The sequence below is a fragment of the Phoxinus phoxinus genome (assembly GCF_949152265.1).
Source record: "Phoxinus phoxinus genome assembly, chromosome: 3".
Lineage (NCBI taxonomy): Eukaryota > Metazoa > Chordata > Actinopteri > Cypriniformes > Leuciscidae > Phoxinus > Phoxinus phoxinus.
The window spans coordinates 42,867,493-42,888,122 of NC_136878.1; the positions used below are offsets into that span (position 1 = coordinate 42,867,493).

Consider the following 20,630-nt stretch of genomic DNA (forward strand, 5'->3'; position numbering starts at 1 on the left):
TAAACACTACTACTAAAACTACTCCTTGTTATTAGAGTATTGAACTTACTGTAAAGCAAACTATAATAAACATATTGCACATACACCGTTTCCAACTATTTTAAATTAAATCGTTTCCAACTATAAAAAAGAAAAAAAAACAATAAGGGAAACCAGGGGCTACCCTCTGCCGTGATAATTTTTTTTGGCCATATCGCCCAGCCCTACACTGGCTTCTCATTTGTCTATCTGTCTCTATATATATAAATATATATATATATTAAAGTGCTGGCAAAGTTACACGTTACACAATAATAAGCAGACCACTGCCTGCCCATTCTCTACAAGTCAGATGCGTATGGTTAAATAATGTAATGCATGCTATGTATGTGCATTTATGTGTAAATAAAACCCTGAAATAACAGTTTAACCCTTCACTATATTCACAAATAATATTATATTCGCACATTAAGAGGTTATTGGTGGATTTGTCAACTCCGTCATCGTACAGGTCAACTCCGTCAGACATAGAACCTGACGGAGTTGACGTCTGACGGAGTTGACGTAAGGGCATGTATTTTCCACAAAAACATGTATTGTACACTGCAGCTAGGTAGTTTTTCCTCAGTTGCTAGCTGTCCCAATAACCTCACTAAAATGCTTAAATTCAATCCACTATGGTTTAAAAAAAGTATCTTAACAGAAAGATGGTATTGACATGGTGCAGCTGTGACCATAGGAATATTGACATTGTTTGTCTAAAATATATAAAAATATAAAACGTACTAGAGCATGTGTGGTATTGCTGCATTCACCACAGGCAGGGAGATGAAAAGGGGTCCTCAGGGATATAGCTGACCATGCTATTTCCTGATTTAAAGAGCTTTATGAAAATATCTGACGGAGTTGACAGAAACTGAGGACACAACTTTAATAGGCAGATTTCTATGGAAAATATTGTTTGATGTTCACTTCATGCATTGTTTTTTATATGTATACCCCTTATTTTGTATTTGATATATATGTTTTCACAATTGTAGAGCTTTTTTAAAGTTTTTTGTGATGGTTAATGTTGTGACCTCTTGCTGAGGACAAGTGCAATAACATGGACCTTCTACATGGACCTGTAGAAAACCTTCAAATTTTCCCCAAAAAGATAAAAAGTTTATTCTAAAAATCAGATAGGTATATACAAATCCTTTAGATTTAACTTTGTAAGTATGACAATCATGATGAATTTCTTAATTTTTGCTATAAATTAGACTTTTCTATGTGGGACATGTTTTGTCCCGACTCTCAAGAATCAGTGAACTATAGTGCTCCCTGCTGGGTAGATTTTGAAGCACTGCAATAAAAAAAAAAATAGATGACCGGATTAATGCTTCACTTTGAATGTGCACTATTTTTTCTATTTCAAAGGTGAGATGACATGACTGTTTTGCAATCTGAGTTAATACAAATGAATGCAGCCATGTCAATAGTTATAAAAGCCATCACTATTGTTGTTTGACTAGTTTGAAGACGAAGACGAAGACGGAGCAATAATAATAATACTGTAGGTAGGCATACCTTTAAGTTACAATAAAAAAAATATATATATAGGCATACTGTATAGACTTAGCTTTAAAGGTAGGCCTACAATAACTTTTGGTCTTCTATCGGTTAAAAAAAAGTAAAACTGCATGCGTCATTGTTTAATTGTGGTTCCATTGTGCGGATGGTGGAGGCGCCGACATACAGCAGGACAACTTATCACAAATAAATAACGTATTTTTGTTTTATTTTTCACTGATTCCTTGAGTTTTGCCGTGACCGAATGATTCGTTTTCTCGGTAGTTATGACAACAACCCTTCTTTCTCTTTGTAGCCTACTGATATTTGACGCACAGACGGCTGACATGCATTTTCCCGCGAAATCCGTCCTCGGCAGCTGTAAAATGTAAATCATTTGTTGCCTATAGTGTCACTAGCTGGCTAATAACATTCAGAATAACAGCCAGAAGCCGTTGATTACTTCCTTTTCAACTATGCCCACATTTCCTACTATAGGCTATGTTGCTTCTACCTGTTTTGCTGGTTATAAACTGGTCAAAAGTTAGGAATCAATAATGGTTTTATGTTTTTTTTATTTTACATAACATTGAAGACTGGAATAACGACTGGAGTAATTCGGGTATTTAATTGCATTTTTAAATATATTCAAGCAAAAAAAGATAAAAGTTATTTAAAATTGTAATAATATTTGACAATATTACTGTCACCATAATAACTGCTTTGGTGAGCATAAGAGACTTCTTTCGAAAACATATTACTGGCCTCTGGTCCAGGTTGACCTAGCTTGTATACCCGGATGTTAAGAAAAAAAAAACTTGAATACCGTACATGTTGGTGGACAGTTTACGGTCTTGAAATGTAGTACCATCACACCAAAACACCTACAAGTGAATCTCTCCCAGCTGATAGTGTATTACAGTATGTGTATCAGATGGTGGAATCAAACATGCACAAATTAAAGTCACATGCAGCAAAATACTGTTTGATACTGCATGTGTACTATTTATATAATTTTTAAATTGAAGGCAGTACTCCATTATAAACACAGCCAAGGTATCAAGGAAATGGCAGTTGGTTATTGCTGTTCAGTCGGTTCACATTGAACACATATTGTGGGATACGGCACTCCAAACATTGTGTTATATACTGTACACACAGTATTGTTTCACAGGTCATCCTGGCATTCCCTACATACACTGATGAGCCAAAACATTATGGCCAGTCACCGGTGAAATGGAAATGAATGTTGATAATCTTCTAACAAGGCCACATATTAAGGTCTGCATAGATTAGATGATGAGCAAACAATCGGTTCTCGCGTTGGAAGCTGGAGGAATGGGCAGGAATAAAGATCCGAGCGACTTTGACAAGGACCAAATTATGGCAAGGTGACTGGATCAGAGCATCTCTGAAATGGCAAGGTTTGTGGGTAGCTACCAGTCAGCAGTGGTGAGAATTTACCAACCGTGGTCTGAGGACGGACAAACCGGCGATAGGGAGTTGGGCGACCAAGGCTCATCGACGCCCGGGGGCAACAAAAGCTATCCCGTCTGGTCAAAGCCAACAGAAGGTCTACTGGGGCACAAATCATACAAAATGTTAAATATGCATCAGAAGAATGTGTCAACACAGAGTAGCACACTCTACTGCATAGCCACAAAACTATCAAGAGTGTCTATGATGGTCCACTATTGAAAGCGGCTACATTGGGCACGTGAGCGTCGGAACTGGAGCAGTGGAAGATGGTCACCTAGTCCCGTTTTCATTCCCATTTTCCTACATCACATGAACGTGTGTGCCATTTATCTGGGGAAGTCATGGCGCCAGGATGTATTGTGGAACGACGACAAGCCTGTGGAGAAAGTGTGATGCTTTGGGCAATGTTCTGCTGGGAAACCCTGGGTCCGGCCATTTATGTGGACGTACCAATTTGACATGTGCGACCTACCTAAACATTGTTGCAGATCAGGTAAACACTTATCTTGACAATGGTGTTCCCAGGTGGAAGTAGCCTCAATTTTGAAGAATGGTTTTAGAAACATGATAAAGAGCTAAAGGTATTGCCCTGGCCTCCAAAATACATAGATCTAAATCCAGTTAAACATCTGTGGGATGTGCTGGTCCAACAACTTCAATCCACAGCAGCTCCACCTGGGAACTTTCAGGACTTGAAGGATCTGCTGCTAACTTCTTGGTGCCAGATACCACAGGACACCTTCATGGGTCTTGTAGAGTCCATGCCTCGGTGGGTCAGCGCTGTTTTAGAGGACCAACATATTACGCAGGTGGCCATAATATTTTGGCTCATGTGTGTACTTTGTTCAAATACTACACACAATATGCATACTACAAAAATAGTGCAAGTAGTATGGTAGTGTACCATTCCAAATAAACATTGAACACATGTTGAGTTACACAAACAGCACACAACTTCATGGATCCAGAACTTTATTAAACTGATGTTGCATTTCAATATGGTGATGCTGAAATCACAGTCAGTTAATCGATCGCAAAGTATGAACTGAAGCGAAACAGGTGGGAGGCGATTTAGCTTGAACAAGCCCTCTGAGCTGTGAACCTCTCCCCCACAAATAGAAGTGCATTATATAGTACAATAATAGCGAAGCATTCAGATTCAAAGACAGACAGATTTCTAACAGGCCTACTATGTGAAAATTAATCACTGATGGCAAGCTAATGTCATATCACTCCCCTCCCCTCTTCTCCTCCAAAGAAGGGGGAAAAAACATGTACAAAAATCATAGAGGACAGATTCAGAGATGTAAAAAAAAAAAGAAAAAAAAATGCTTTTAATATGAAGGCTCAAAACCACTTTTTTAACACACTGGCTAGATCTTTTCGTTCTGTAACACTGTAATGCCTGAAAACCACGACTTGTACGACTGACACTAGTGAATGTAGTGCAGAGGAAAGACCGTCGCATTTTCAATCCAATTAAGGCTTTAAAAAAAAATACATTCCTATTGGGACGATTGGGAGGAGAAGGGTAAGGGTGCCTGTTAAATTTGATGAAGTAAATAATTTGGAACACCGCCATCCTTCGTATTCTTCTGTTGTTGTTCTGTAGATGAAAAATGTCCTGGTTTTCTTCTGGTTTCCTTGGATCACCGAATAGCTATTAGCCCAACATCTATCAGTTTCTGAATTTTCTGAGCGATGACAGGGTTCTTTAGATGACTGGATGGACAGGAGAAATTGCAGAAGAAATAGGATTTAAAAATTTTGTCAAAATTATATTTGTGCAAATTGAAGAACATCATTACGATTTTTTGCATTTTAAATTCTCAGGACAATTTCCCCCCTAATTCTCAGAGTAATGCTGGATTACTTTTTCCATGTTGCATACTTTGGTAAATAATTGCAAATCATGGTAGTATTGTTACAGTTCTACCTTTAAATGTATAACAAGCAAAGTTTCCTAGACTCAAGATATCAAATATTTGCTTTTCTTACTCGCTGAGGGCCTGTGGGTCTTTCTGCATCTGCTCTAAGATCATGCGCATGGCAGGATCACTCATGATCTGCTGCACCTCTGGGTCGGACATGGCCCTCCGCTTCACATCCTCTGGACTGTCGTTACGTGTTGAATGGCTCATCATACAGCGTTGCAGACCCTCTGTGGCCTCCTGTTGTGACGGAGAAATATAATGTTAGCAGTGTAGGGCCATCTTCCCCAGCACAATACTCCGAAAAATCTCAGAGATGCATTCGTTTTGCCATACCTTTGAGTTGGAATCCAGATCTAGAGCTTTCTGGTACACATCCATTGCTTTAGAGAAGTCCTTCATAGCCTCCAGTGCTGCTCCCTTGCGTGTGTAACCCTTAACTAAAAGTGAAAGTGGATAATGTAAGTTTTTTTTTGCAGAAAACAATAACTTAGTCAGTTTAGCAAACAAAATGTATAGCACTTACTGAAGTTAGGGTCCAGTTTGATGCACGACTCGCAGTCCTGATAATCAGACCAAGAGATGATGGTTAACAGAGACAAGACAGAATGGTAAACTAGTTAACAACTAGTCAAATATCTCATCTAGAAAACTAAACAAAATTGCGATTTACGGCGAAAATGGTAACCTCGCGTCACCAATGGTAAATAAGCGAAATGGCTAATTAAAATGTTTGGGTGAACTATCCCTTTTAAAGAGCATCAAAACAGCATTTGAATTGTTTGAATTTGAAAAATGACACTGTCTTATCGAAAGTAACGCAGAGTTTATTGCAATTATTGGTGGTGGTTAGGCTACAACACTGTAATCGTCTTGTACACAAGACGCACGAAGAATCGGGGGACAAATATGTGTACCGTTACACCCCTACTACTATTTGTTCAAATGTCAAGGAACAAAAATGAGTTTTGTAGCATAAGGTAAAGTGAGGTCACCCTCAACACTGGGCTAGGGCTGGGCGGGTCAGCAGGTCTTCAAGCGTGTTCGGTTCATCGCGTTATGTACCGTGCGTGGTGTATCGCGGTTTTTCGGTTCGGTTTAAATAACGTTACACCCCTGCTTTCTACCATCGTAATGAGGTGATATTCATGGTTTTAACTGTGGGTATGATCTACAAATTTATGAGACGAATGCTTCATTTTAATAGCAGTCTGAATATTTAAACTTTACTTTGTAAAATTTTGGTTTTTACATTTTGTATAGAGGTTACCATTTTAGTTAATGAAAATAAATGTATATCCGCATTCCAACTAGCTCAAGGTACAGTCAACTCAAGCTACTGTCAAATGTGTATTTCTAAGAGAAAAAACATTTTTTAAATTATTGATTTTATAAGTGCGGTGCTACTAAATCAGGTGCTGGTGCCAACACCTGTAGAAGCAAGGCACTACTCTTAGCCTGGAGCCCCGAGGTGTGATTGTACCTTAAGGGCCAGCTGGAACTCCAGTAGTTTGGTGTAGCAGGCAGCTCTGTTGCTGAAGAGTTTTGCATCATAAGGGTTTCTCTTGATGGCCTCGGAGTAATGTCTCATGGCCAAAGGATAGTCACCTTCAAAATACACACAAACAGAACAATTCGAATCGCAACCGTAACAACTACTTTACATATCATATTTTTAAAAATCAGAATCTACTGTGAGGTTACAGCAATGTGGATTTGGTTCATATACACACCTTTCTGGAAGGCATCATTGCCCTGGTTTTTCTCTTCCAGAGCCAAATCTGTATTGATGTAGGCCTGCTTCTCCTGATCCTTCAAAAACTTCTCAGCCTGCAAGATTTCATCACTTTAATTTAGAGGTGAATTATGACCAGGACATCACAGTCTAACAGGAAATATATATTAGGATATCTGGATTTTTAAACAAATCTCAATGACCTGTTGGCATTTCTTGAGGACGTCAGGTGTGCGATGCTCTGTCAGACTCTTGTTGAAGAACTGGACCGCCTCTTTGTACTTCTCCTGCTTAAAGTAGGAGTTACCAATCCTGGCATATGCCCTGCAAAAGGACAGGAAGAAAGAGGTTTTGTACATACTGTAAAGCAACCAAAGGTGACAGTTTAGAGTTGATGTGTAAAACCTTTACACTTCTAATGGAAATCAACTACAGCATTAGACAATAACCACATTTAAACTAACATTAGTTTTGTCCTGGTACAGAAAACGAACTTACTTGGCAACCTGTCTGTAGTCTTCTCGGTTCTCTCTGCCCACCTCAATGGCCTTCTCGCAAAGCTCTCTGCACTTATCAAAGTCCCCCTTTTCAAAATGTACAGCTGAGAGAGTGAAAACAAATCATTTGAATCAGAAGCATCCAGCAGTTGTGTGATTGTGAAGAGTAGTTAAGGTGGCTTCATCCTATTTTAGACTTAAACAAAATTAACTCACCACCAAACCATTAATTTGCACACTTGAACCAAAGCTAAGTGGAAAAGGGCAAGAGCTAACAAACACAATAATGAGCATTTACAAAAACGATGTATTCTTATTTTGCTGCTATGCATCTCACTGTTTTTAAGTGGTTAAATGGTTATAGTTGTCTGAGATAACTGTACGCTCCTGTGTTCATTAGAAAGGGCAGATATATCGATACTCGAAACCACAAGCAGCAATGCGGTGATTGGATGACAGCAAGACATCAACGTAATGACAGCATATACATTTTTTTTTTTTAAGAGCATGACACTGAAAAACTTGAATTTCTGAACCTTAATAAGGAAACAACCAACCAACCAAAACAACATAAAAGTTATAATAGATAAAAAAAATGTACAGTTGGTTACATGATTCTCAATTATTTTAAGATTTCACAAAAGATTCTCAAAAATACAGAGAATTCACGATTTTATTTTATTTAAATGTACAGAATTTAACAAACAAATTTAGTTTCAGTTGAAGGGTTTTTCCTGCATTAAAAATGTTTTGGCGGCTGCCAAAATGAATCTTTGTCCAGCCAAATATTTACTTGATAATTTAATGTTCCTGCAGAACCGGCACCCGCTAATAGCCCGCTAATTTAAAACGCTCTTGTGACGGTGAATGTCCACTACAGCGGCAAAACTCCTCTCAGTGTCACTGCCAGCACTAAAATGCCTCCGCTATGGGATGTGGAAGGTGAGATCTTATGCTTCCAAAGCTAGCTTGCTATTGCTAGCCTCTACTAAACCTTTTTTTTAACTGCACATCCTAGGCTTTAACCACTGCACCAGTGATGCGCGGGTTGATCCAAAATGAGCGGGTGCCTGCGGTCACGAGTCATCCAAAAATATTTTTAATGATATTCGGGTCGCGGTCGGTCGGGTCGTTTGAAATAAAGATGCCAATTAAACCTTTGTAATTTATATAGTACTAGACACAATGTTCTATGAAATACATAGGTCTATGCTTTATTGGCTGAATGCGCGAGGATGACGCACAAGCTCAGTCTCCAGATGAAAGTGGGAAATCCTTATTTACCTTTTGAATGTTGAGCACATTATTAACTTTTGAATAAAAGCTGACGCGGGACAAAATGCCTGATTTCCCAACACGTTGAACTGAGCAATGCCATTGTGCCATTTTAATAGGCTACTTTTAAACGCATATAGCTTAGTAATGTCAGTTTATGTATTTGCTGAGAGGGGGCGGGGGGGATTTGTGTTGGGAAAGTCGGGGGAGAGACGCACACTTCGATTAGACTGGATAAACACATGCAGCATCTTAATTGTTAAGAAAATGAAACGAAATAAATGAATAAATCAAGCCTTTGTTACAAAACACTAGGCAATATCATACAGCATTCAGAAAAATGCGCACCCCTAGTTCCTCCGTCTATGGCCCATGATGCTACGATTAACATTTACTAGCTACTTTAAAAAAACGCGGGTCAGGAAGCGGGTCGGGTACAATATTTTCTTTTCTTTTTTTTTACGGTCCGAGTTGCGGGCGGGTTAGTTGAAAACGTTGGTCGGGTGCGGGTTGTTTATACATTGACCCGCGCATCACTGCACCACATATCTATTTTGTACAATTCTTACCTGCTTGGTTTGACAGATAGGTCATGTTGGTGGGATCGTGCTTTAGAGCTTCTTCATAGTGCTTCAGTGCAGTATCAAAATCTTTCTTCTTATATGCAGCGTTTCCCAGCTCCTTCTCCTTCACGGCCTGGTCAGGGTTGGGGTCAGACACAAGCATTAAGCCACTTCAGTCAGAGCACTACATGTACAGTGATGCTACACCAAATCATGTGCTTTTGGCAAAGAATACCATTCTCTTGTTCTGTGGCAGGTCTTCCTCTTTAGGAGGGGGCGGGGCCGTCTCTTTGGGTTTAGGAGGAGGGGGCGGAGTCGGTTCGTCGTCTTCATCCATGCCAGAAAGATCCAGCCCCAGCAGCACCGAGAGAGTGGTCATCACACGAGGGTCCTGCAGTTTACTACAGTAAAAAAAGTGACAATAGAGATTAGAACAAATTCGTAGAATATGCTAGATAAGGCATACTACTCGCATTTATTGGAAAATACGGCATGTTCAGAACATGACAATTTACTACATACCCAGATAGCATCAGATATCCTTAAATGTGCAGTACATTGGGTCAGTGTGTGGGATATTGTATCCCATAATGCAATATATGGTCGACCCCAATACAAGAGACCTTCGCTTAGCATTGCACACTTTTTTGTGATGATAACCAGATAACTGTATTCTGCTAAGACAGACGCAGAGAAAGGTACAGAGAGCACCTACGTGCCAAGCTCGGAGGGCTTGTTCCTCAGCTGCTCCAGCAACTCCTTGTAGCTGGGGTCCGCCAGCAGCGCTCGGGTTCGAGAGTCACCCTCCAGCTTTTCATATAAGTTGGGGATGGAAAATGGGTTCATCATCTTCCTCTCTGAAAAGAACATGACAACATTAGTCATCACAGTAAATCTGAAGATTGATCTGAGGATCGGTTTCTTGTCATGCTCCACCACACACAATACAAATAACCTTTTTAACTTAGAAAAAACAAAGCACGTGTGGAAACCTACTAGGCTTTTTTTTCCCAAAGGGGCTTAAGAGGCTTAAAGTACACCAGTTTCAAAAGGTATACATGTGGTATATGTGCTTTAAGGCTTTATACAAAGGTATATGTGCTTTAAGTCTTCTTCAGCCTGAGAGTGAATTTTTTGACTAGAACAAGACAAAAAAAATGAAGGCTGTGAATCTTTGGGCAGACAGCGAATTGATTCGATTCACAGGTTTTCGATTCGATTCAAGAACGATTTTTGCAAATTCAGAACGATTCGAGTCACCTTAAAATTTTATGCGATTCAATTAATTTGATTCTGCGTTTTTTTAGATGCATTTATAGGACTATTTAAATGCTTCCCCCAATGTCTTAGTCAGGGTATGAATTACACAGCGGCCTTCAGGGGGTCAGAGAGTAGGGGCAAGTGGATTGTCTTATTGCTATGATCAAGACTTACTTTACGATAGGAGTCATTTTAAATATCAGTGAAATTTCACAATTATCCATACTTCATTAAAAACTAATACGAGGTTAACTAATGTAATAAAAAGGTCCTAAAATAATTAACATAAGTAAACAGTCAGCAATACAATAAAAGCAAACAAACTAATTACAAATTAAATTAATAAACAGTGTTTTATGTTTTTCAGGAAGTTGTACTAACAGTGGTATTTATTCAGATAAGTAATAGCCTACAACAAAAAAATGGAATAATCAAATGCAAAATAACACTGCATTGTCTTAAGTTAAGAAGTTATTCAATCAAGATAAGTAAGTGATTTTCTTTTGCCCATTGTTATTTGACTACCGTATATACCCGAATATAAGACGACCCCCCCATTTCCAGACTTATTTTTGGGACAAAAAGATATTTTTGTGGAAAAAAAAAATCTGGTTTTCAACAGAAAATAATTTTATTTGAAAATTGCACTGATAATTCATTCTCTCTCTTCCAGCACGCACACACACCTCTCTCTCACGCGCACTTCTCTCTCGCTCTCTCGCTCTGCATCTCGTGCGGCAGAGTGGAGCAGCGCTTTAATTCAGTTAAACAGATATGTTGCTTTTCTAATTTTACATGCAAGTATAGCCGAAATCACAGCACAGATCTTGTTTTTATCTTATGTGTATTTGATTTCATCAGACGACGGCTCGATTATCAGGATTTTTGTGCAGATAAACATCTTGGAAGGGAAAGCTGGTTTTGTGTTAATGGGTCACGTTTCAGTCACTATTTCATATTAATTTGTTTTTTCTTCCTTTCCCCCCGTAATTTTGTCTATATCGCGAATATAAGACGACCCCCCATTTTTCAGCCTATTTTTAGGACAAAAAACCTTGTCTTATATTCAGGTATATACGCTATCATTAATGAAAGACTCCAGCAGGTATATTAGGCTGCTGTCACTTTAAAAATGCACAGATCCAATATACGGTTACACATGCGTTTATAGTCAACTGTGTATGTTTACTTAAAGGAATAGTTCATTTAAGGCGAGACACGGCAGGCAAAAACATTTGGTTATTTTGAAGAATAAAGTTGTTGATGGACCCCATTGACTTCCATAGTAGAAAAAAAGGGGGAAAAAACACCTATGGAAGTCAATGGGGTCCATCAACTGTTTGGAGTCAGCTGCATGTACCTACCAGTGATGCGCGGGTTGATCCAAAATGAGCGGGTTACCCGCGGTTACGAGTCATCCAAAAATATTTTTAATGATATTCGGGTCGCGGTCGGTCGGGTCGTTTACCTTTGTAATTTATATAGTACGAGACACAATGTTCTATGAAATACATAGGTCTACACTTTATTGGTTGAATGCGCGAGGATGACGCACAAGCTCAGTCTGCAGATGAAAGTGGGAAATCCTTATTTACCTTTTGAATGTTGAGCGCGTTATTAACTTTTGAATAAAAGCTGGCGCGGGACAAAATGCCCGATTTCCCAACGCGTTGAACTGAGCAATGCCATTGTGCCATTTTAATAGGCTACTTTTAAACGCATATAGCTCAGTAATGTCAGTTTATGTATTTGCTGAGAGGGGGCGGGATTTTTGTTGGGAAAGTCGGGGGAGAGACGCACACTTCGATTAGACTGGATAAACACATGCAGCATCTTAATTGTTAAGAAAATGAAACGAAATAAATGAATAAATCAAGCCTTTGTTACAAAACACTAGGCTATATCATACAGCATTCAGAAAAATGCGCACCCCTAGTTCCTCCGTCTATGGCCCATGACGCGATGAGCATTTACTAGCTACTTTAAAAAAAAATTACAGTGCACATTAATGAACAATCTAACATTTCTGTACAGACTGTAAATGAGCCAGGTTATAGCATAAATGCTAATTTTCACCTGTAGTCCCTTTTAGCGAGGAACGATAGCGCCCGCTGTTAAGGAAAGGAAAGTGCGCTGGACGGAATGAGGCAGCGGCACAATAATCGATTAAACTTGATTATCTTGTTTTCATAATGACTGGAAGTCAAAATCGAAAACCAGTTACAATTAAATGGCAGAGCCTTAGGTACCGGTACTGCAGAACAGGCGGTAACATTAAATTTTCTAATAAGTTTTGGAAGCCGGCAAAATATTTTCAATGCAGGAAAACCCTGGCTTTGTGGCAGTTCTTCTAAAATTATGCCAAAAGAATAAAAGCAATATTTACCTGCTAACCGTGCTTCCATGTTCTGAAGTCCCTCCTTGAGCTGCTGATTGGACGGCTCTTGACGTAACCCCTCCTGATAGGTCGCTTTGGCATCCTCTAGTCGCCCAAGAAACTCCAAAGCAGCAGCTTTTCTCGAGTAACCCTTAAAAAGGGCAAAATACAACATATGGAAAATGAAGAATGGCTCTGGAAGAAAAGGAACTAGAGAAGAATCTATCAGGGAAAAGACCCCCAAAAAAACAACTCACCTTGCCCCAGTCCGGCTTGATCTTTATGGTTTGGCAGGCATCTTTCAGGGCATTGTCATAATCTCCCTTCTTGGCATTTGCGGCAGAGCGGTTGCTGAAGAGGACGTGGTTGGAAGGGTCTAACGCCAGGGCCTCTGTGTAGCACTTAACCGCCTCCTCAACATTTCCTGCGCTCAGCGCTTTGTTACCTTGATCTTTCAGTTGTGATACCTAGGGACAAGGATAGATAAAAAGAAAACATTTACATTTAATAAAGTTTTTTTAATACGTCAGGATAAGAACAGCAGCGAAATTTAGCACTTAATTGAACTAGAAACATGCAAGCAGCTCCAGCTGTGCTCAAGTTGCAACTTATGCAATACTAAATTTTACTTTAATGTAACACTAAAAAACTGATTCTGATTAAACAACTAAATGCACTTATTTTAAATGCCAAACGTAACATTTTTAGAAACATGATAATGTTGACATTTACATGTTGAGAGCATTGTGAATTTACTTTACTACAAGTGAATGTAAAAAAAAAAAATCATAATCAGTCACTTCTTTACTAATCCTTGTTACCTTCAAGGACAGTTTCTGGATATTATTTACATGTAATACTTAAAGGGTTAGTTCGCCCAAAAATGAAAATAATATCATTAATGACTCACCCTCATGTCGTTCTAAGCCCGTAAGACCTCCGTTCATCTTCGGAACACAGTTTAAGATATTTTAGATTTAGTCCGAGAGATTTCTGTCCCTCCATTGAAGCTGTATATACAGTATACTGTCCATGTCCAGAAAGGTAATAAAAACATCATCAAAGTAGTCCATGTGACATCAGTGGGTTAGTTAGAAGTTTTTGAAGCATCGAAAATACTTTTTGGTCCAAAAATAACACAAAATAAGACTTTATTCAGCATTGTGTTCTCTCCCGGGTCTGTTGTCAATCCTTCACAGTTACGCTGATGGCGTAAGACGCTGATGACGTGTTATCTGGTGCGCCCGAGCTTCATTTATAGACTGAGGGAGACGCACGCTGTAAAAGTGTCTCATCCGCGACATGCACATTTACGCACCATTAAAAAAATGATATCCACGCAAACAATGTAGAATAGCTTGAATATAGCGTGCGTCTTCCTCAGACTGTAAACGAAGGTCGGGCGAAACGAGTCCTGAACGCAGATTCACAACAGACCCGGGAGAGAATACAATGCTGAATAAAGTCTTATTTTGTGTTATTTTTGGACCAAAAAGTATTTTCGATGCTTCAAAAACTTCTAACTAACCCACTGATGTCACGTGGACTACTGTGATGATGTTTATATTACCTTTATGGACATGGACAGTATACTGTATATACAGCTTCAATGGAGGGACAGAAATCTCTCGGACTAAATCTAAAATATCTTAAACTGTGTTCCGAAGATGAACGGAGGTCTTACGGGCTTAGAACGACATGAGGGTGAGTCATTAATGACATTATTTTCATTTTTGGGTGAACTAACCCTTTAAAATTGTACTGTTAGATAGGCAAGACAAAAGTATCACGGATAAACCGAAAACACTTCTGGGGTAAATCATTGAAGGTAAACATGTTGTGCGACTATGCATTATTTTACGGAGAGCTCACAACCTGCAAGCTATGCTCTGTCTTAATAAAGTCAGCATGAAACTGAAGTTTTTTTCTCTCTAGTGTAAAGACCTTACGTAGCGCCGCCCCTTTTCAGCACTGCGCTCGTTGTGTTCGGTCTTCAGGTTTGCATTTCCACAGCATGAAGCTTCCGCATCCGCTTCAAACATTACAATGCTCGTGGTAACTTTTGTAAACTCTTCAATAACACTTCACCAGCTAATTACTCTTCGACAATGCCATAGAAATATAGAGAGCTACCACAAAAACTGCAGTTCTAAAGACAGACCGCTGCGCTCTTGTTTCTCTGGTGCATAAAGTCTGTATACGAGTGAAATTGCCTGAGGACAAAATTGTACGGCGGGACTTGATTTTGTCCATCGGGAATTTATTGTAATTGTTATTTGTTATTGGTCAAACTCATGTGAGTGACAGGTAAATAGTGCAACATTTCATAATAAGAATTGTCAAGTTTGATTTTATGGTGAATTGAAAAACATATGGTGCAACCAAATACAGAGTTAGTTACAAACTAGCTAGTAGTTACTAAGACTAGTGTAAACTGTGAACTTGTTAATGGCTGGACGAGCAACCCTACCTAGGAGTGTGTTGGTTTTAAAATGACCTAAACTACGTTGTTTTAAATGGAAGCTCTTGGAAACAGTGAACTGTGTGAGATGCCACATTCGATGTGTTCAGGAGTGCAACATCTGTTGTTGAGAATGAGATTTGATACAAAACGTCAGTAACAGCTGATGTCCCGAAATAACAACTTGCACTCAGGCAATTCTCCCACTTTACAACACTTCTCTCTTTTTAGCTTAAATTATTTAATAGGGACCAATAAGAATTACATAATACCAAGTGAGTGAAAAAAAGACCCTATAGAAAAACAGGATTTTTTTTTTTTTTTTTTTTTTTTTACAATCCTTAAAGGGATAGTTCACCCAAAAATGAAAATTGTCATCATACCCTCAAGTTGTTCTAAACCTGTATGAGTTTCTTCGTTCTGCTGAACAAAAAAATATATATTTAAAGAATGTTGATAACCAGACAGTTGACAGCTCCCATTGACTTCAATAGTGTTTATTTTTACCTACTAAGTTAAGGAAGTCAATGGGTGACCAACATTCTTCAAAATATCTTCTTTTGTGTTCCGCAGAAGAAATAATTCATAAAGGTTTCGAATAATTTGATGGTGAGTAAATAGCAGAATTTTCATTTTAAGGTGAACTATCCCTTTAAGCAAAATAAAAACACGTTTTAATTAGTGTTATGATAGAATCCTATCAGAACTGTCCCATTATTGTAACGGTTAACGGTTAGCGAATTATGGAAACTTCACAATGCTATACATATTTCTAACTTTGATTGGAATGCCATTTAATATAATTTAAAATAAACGATAAGAAACGCCATCAGTTTAGCCTTAGCACGAGTAACGTTAACTGAATGAAATGACGTTCCGCCCTTCACACACTCAGACGTCTCTAGATCTGACATGAGCTTATGCTAACTTGCTAACTGATGGAGGAGATCGACCAGATGAATAAAACCTCATAATTCACACAGAACAGATCTGTATTTATAATGATCGCCGCCTTTAAGATGACCAACCATTGCAGAAGAATCGTTCGCACAAGTCGCAGGTTAAAGCACAGCACAGCGTGACATATCCAGCTGCTAACGCGTTGTTAGCCAACTAGCCATTACTATCATTGATGCGGTGTATATTGAGCTACACTGAGTACATCTTTAAAATAAGCAAAACACTTATACCATTTTTTACAGTTTATTTTACACAATGATTTAAAAAGTCACCATCTTCTTCATAATATAGAATACAGGCTGTTCTATACAAGTTACTTACTTTCTCCATAGTGGGCATGAGGTTCCAGAATCTACCAAGACACTAGCGTCGCTCCGCCTCTCTGCCTATTATCAATGTAGCCGGGAGATGGGTTGCCAGGTATTGTAGGTTAACCCCATCAGTTTTATGAGTTTTATGTAATGTCATGATGCACATAATTTTAAATAAATTACATTATACATACTATTCGTAGGCACACATTCTTACTTATTGTAATTTTTGCATTCATTCATATTTATATCACTTAAAAGATGAAATCTGTTATTATGAAGCAAAATCAGACTCCAGAAAATTCTGGCACAAATGTACGAATCGATGCGGGATGCTTGGCAACCGAATGAAAGAGACATTTGAGAAGTAGATATGAAGAGTGTTACTTTTCTAATCGTAGTAACAGCGCTGTCGTCTCTGATTGGATTAACTGTTGATTATTGAAGAAACGAAAACTGAGGTTGATGAGAAAAGTAACGCTGAATGTTCCCGAGCTGTTCTAGAATTCTCTTCGTTTCTATATCCTCCTGAGACACAGAAAAAACGTTTTTTTTTTTCATTTTGTATTTTTTTTTTCCATACATTGTTTAGAGCATAAGAAACAAATAGAGTGAATTTTTTTTTTATTATTCTGTCCTCTGTAGTGGACACCAGAACTTTTTACAACAAAGTTGTAAAAAGACATGAGATGACATGTATTGACAAAAACAATGAGATTTTTTTCCCATTCAACAATACATCTTTAGGTTTCGGGATATAAAACTAAAAAAAACTTTGTATAAAGATGATTCTCAACTATGTTATGATGAAAGATATAAAATAATAAAATTTTACTTTATGCATCAACATGAAAATAAATGGGTAGTCCTATTCAATTCAATGTATCATTCTGTAAACTGTTTCTAATTTGCATATTAAAGTGTTCTTGGGGCAATGTGTAATACCGCAAATACACCCACATGTTGGGTTTTCGTGTTTTATATGGACCTTCTATAGACCTTCTAATGATTTTTTATACTGTTCAAACTGTGTATTCTATACCCTAAACCTAAATCTACCCATAAACAACCCTCACGGAAAGCTTTCTGTACTTTTACATTTTCAAAAATCATCATATAATATGATCATAAGCAATTTTCCTCATGGGGACCAAAAATGTGGGGACATTTTGTCCCAGTCCCAGTTTGGATGATTAAAGAGCAGCTTTCATTCACAGGCACTTCACACAGTTTCATCAGTTTCAGCACTGCATACTCAGGCAGTAATCAATCCAGTGTAATGTCTGTCTACACTATACTCAGTGTGTCTGTCTACACTATACTCAGTGTCTGTCTACACTATACTCAGTGTCTGTCTACACTATACTCAGTGTGTCTGTCTACACTATACTCAGTGTCTGTCTACACTATACTCAGTGTCTGTCTACACTATACTCAGTGTGTCTGTCTACACTATACTCAGTGTGTCTGTCTACACTATACTCAGTGTCTGTCTACACTATACTCAGTGTGTCTGTCTACACTATACTCAGTGTGTCTGTCTACACTATACTCAGTGTCTGTCAACACTATACTCAGTGTGTCTGTCTACACTATACTCAGTGTGTCTGTCTACACTATACTCAGTGTGTCTGTCTACACTATACTCAGTGTGTCTGTCTACACTATACTCAGTGTGTCTGTCTACACTATACTCAGTGTGTCTGTCTACACTATACTCAGTGTCTGTCTACACTATACTCAGTGTCTGTCTACACTATACTCAGTGTGTCTGTCTACACTATACTCAGTGTCTGTCTACACTATACTCAGTGTCTGTCTACACTATACTCAGTGTGTCTGTCTACACTATACTCAGTGTGTCTGTCTACACTATACTCAGTGTCTGTCTACACTATACTCAGTGTGTCTGTCTACACTATACTCAGTGTGTCTGTCTACACTATACTCAGTGTCTGTCAACACTATACTCAGTGTGTCTGTCTACACTATACTCAGTGTGTCTGTCTACACTATACTCAGTGTGTCTGTCTACACTATACTCAGTGTGTCTGTCTACACTATACTCAGTGTGTCTGTCTACACTATACTCAGTGTGTCTGTCTACACTATACTCAGTGTCTGTCAACACTATACTCAGTGTGTCTGTCTACACTATACTCAGTGTGTCTGTCTACACTATACTCAGTGTCTGTCTACACTATACTCAGTGTGTCTGTCTACACTATACTCAGTGTGTCTGTCTACACTATACTCAGTGTGTCTGTCTACACTATACTCAGTGTCTGTCTACACTATACTCAGTGTCTGTCTACACTATACTCAGTGTCTGTCAACACTATACTCAGTGTGTCTGTCTACACTATACTCAGTGTGTCTGTCTACACTATACTCAGTGTCTGTCTACACTATACTCAGTGTGTCTGTCTACACTATACTCAGTGTGTCTGTCTACACTATACTCAGTGTGTCTGTCTACACTATACTCAGTGTCTGTCAACACTATACTCAGTGTGTCTGTCTACACTATACTCAGTGTGTCTGTCTACACTATACTCAGTGTCTGTCTACACTATACTCAGTGTGTCTGTCTACACTATACTCAGTGTGTCTGTCTACACTATACTCAGTGTGTCTGTCTACACTATACTCAGTGTCTGTCTACACTATACTCAGTGTGTCTGTCTACACTATACTCAGTGTGTCTGTCTACACTATACTCAGTGTCTGTCAACACTATACTCAGTGTCTGTCTACACTATACTCAGTGTGTCTGTCTACACTATACTCAGTGTCTGTCTACACTATACTCAGTGTCTGTCTACACTATACTCAGTGTGTCTGTCTACACTATACTCAGTGTCTGTCTACACTATACTCAGTGTCTGTCTACACTATACTCAGTGTGTCTGTCTACACTATACTCAGTGTCTGTCTACACTATACTCAGTGTCTGTCAACACTATACTCAGTGTGTCTGTCTACACTATACTCAGTGTCTGTCTACACTATACTCAGTGTGTCTGTCTACACTATACTCAGTGTGTCTGTCTACACTATACTCAGTGTCTGTCTACACTATACTCAGTGTGTCTGTCTACACTATACTCAGTGTGTCTGTCTACACTATACTCAGTGTGTCTGTCTACACTATACTCAGTGTCTGTCTACACTATACTCAGTGTGTCTGTCTACACTATACTCAGTGTCTGTCTACACTATACTCAGTGTGTCTGTCTACACTATACTCAGTGTGTCTGTCTACACTATACTCAGTGTGTCTGTCTACACTATACTCAGTGTCTGTCTACACTATACTCAGTGTGTCTGTCTACACTATACTCAGTGTGTCTGTCTACACTATACTCAGTGTCTGTCTACACTATACTCAGTGTGTCTGTCTACACTATACTCAGTGTCTGTCTACACTATACTCAGTGTGTCTGTCTACACTATACTCAGTGTGTCTGTCTACACTATACTCAGTGTCTGTCTACACTATACTCAGTGTGTCTGTCTACACTATACTCAGTGTCTGTCTACACTATACTCAGTGTCTGTCTACACTATACTCAGTGTGTCTGTCTACACTATACTCAGTGTCTGTCTACAGTATACTCAGTGTATATCTACACTATACTCAGTGTCTGTCTACACTATACTCAGTGTGTCTGTCTACATTATACTCAGTGTGTCTGTCTACACTATACTCAGTGTCTGTCTACACACTATACTCAGTGTGTCTGTCTACACTATACTCAGTGTGTCTGTCTACACTATACTCAGTGTAATGTCTGTCTACACTATATACTCATTGTCTGTCTACTACACTATACTCAGTGTGTCTGTCTACACTATACTCAGTGTCTGTCTACACTATACTCAGTGTGTCTGTCTACACTATACTCAGTGTGTCTGTCTACACTATATACTCAGTGTCTGTCTACACTATACTCAGTGTCTATCTACACTATACTCAGTGTCTGTCTACACTATACTCAGTGTGTCTGTCTACACTATATACTCAGTGTCTGTCTACACTATACTCAGTGTGTCTGTCTACACTATACTCAGTGTCTGTCTACACTATACTCAGTGACTGTCTACACTATATACTCAGTGTCTGTCTACACTATATACTCAGTGTCTGTCTACACTATACTCAGTGTCTGTCTACACTATACTCAGTGACTGTGTACACTATATACTCAGTGTCTGTCTACACTATATACTCAGTGTCTGTCTACACTA

General features: G+C 38.8%; 1 protein-coding gene across 1 annotated transcript; it reads right to left on the reverse strand.

The window, feature by feature from the left end:
* Positions 1-3,739: 3,739 nt before the first annotated feature.
* Positions 3,740-16,497, reverse strand: stip1 (stress-induced phosphoprotein 1). The gene is made up of 14 exons (XM_079607167.1): positions 16,390-16,497; positions 12,905-13,114; positions 12,657-12,798; positions 9,726-9,867; positions 9,246-9,411; positions 9,017-9,143; positions 7,174-7,276; positions 6,879-6,999; positions 6,674-6,770; positions 6,424-6,548; positions 5,467-5,503; positions 5,277-5,380; positions 5,008-5,180; positions 3,740-4,731 (listed from the first exon to the last, which is right to left on the reverse strand). Exons 1-14 carry the CDS (start codon positions 16,405-16,407, stop codon positions 4,659-4,661), a joined length of 1,638 nt encoding a protein of 545 aa, XP_079463293.1. The 5' UTR covers positions 16,408-16,497; the 3' UTR covers positions 3,740-4,658.
* Between the last annotated feature and the right edge of the window lie 4,133 nt (positions 16,498-20,630).

What these genes read in the sequence shown, in the direction of transcription:
- stip1 (XM_079607167.1), bottom strand. An exon ending in GACTACAGACAGGTTGCCAA is followed by an intron (nt 7,000 to 7,173) that starts GTAAGTTCGTTT and finishes GTCCTTTTGCAG; the next exon opens with GGCATATGCCAGGATTGGTA. An exon ending in ATCTGGATTCCAACTCAAAG is followed by an intron (nt 5,181 to 5,276) that starts GTATGGCAAAAC and finishes CCGTCACAACAG; the next exon opens with GAGGCCACAGAGGGTCTGCA.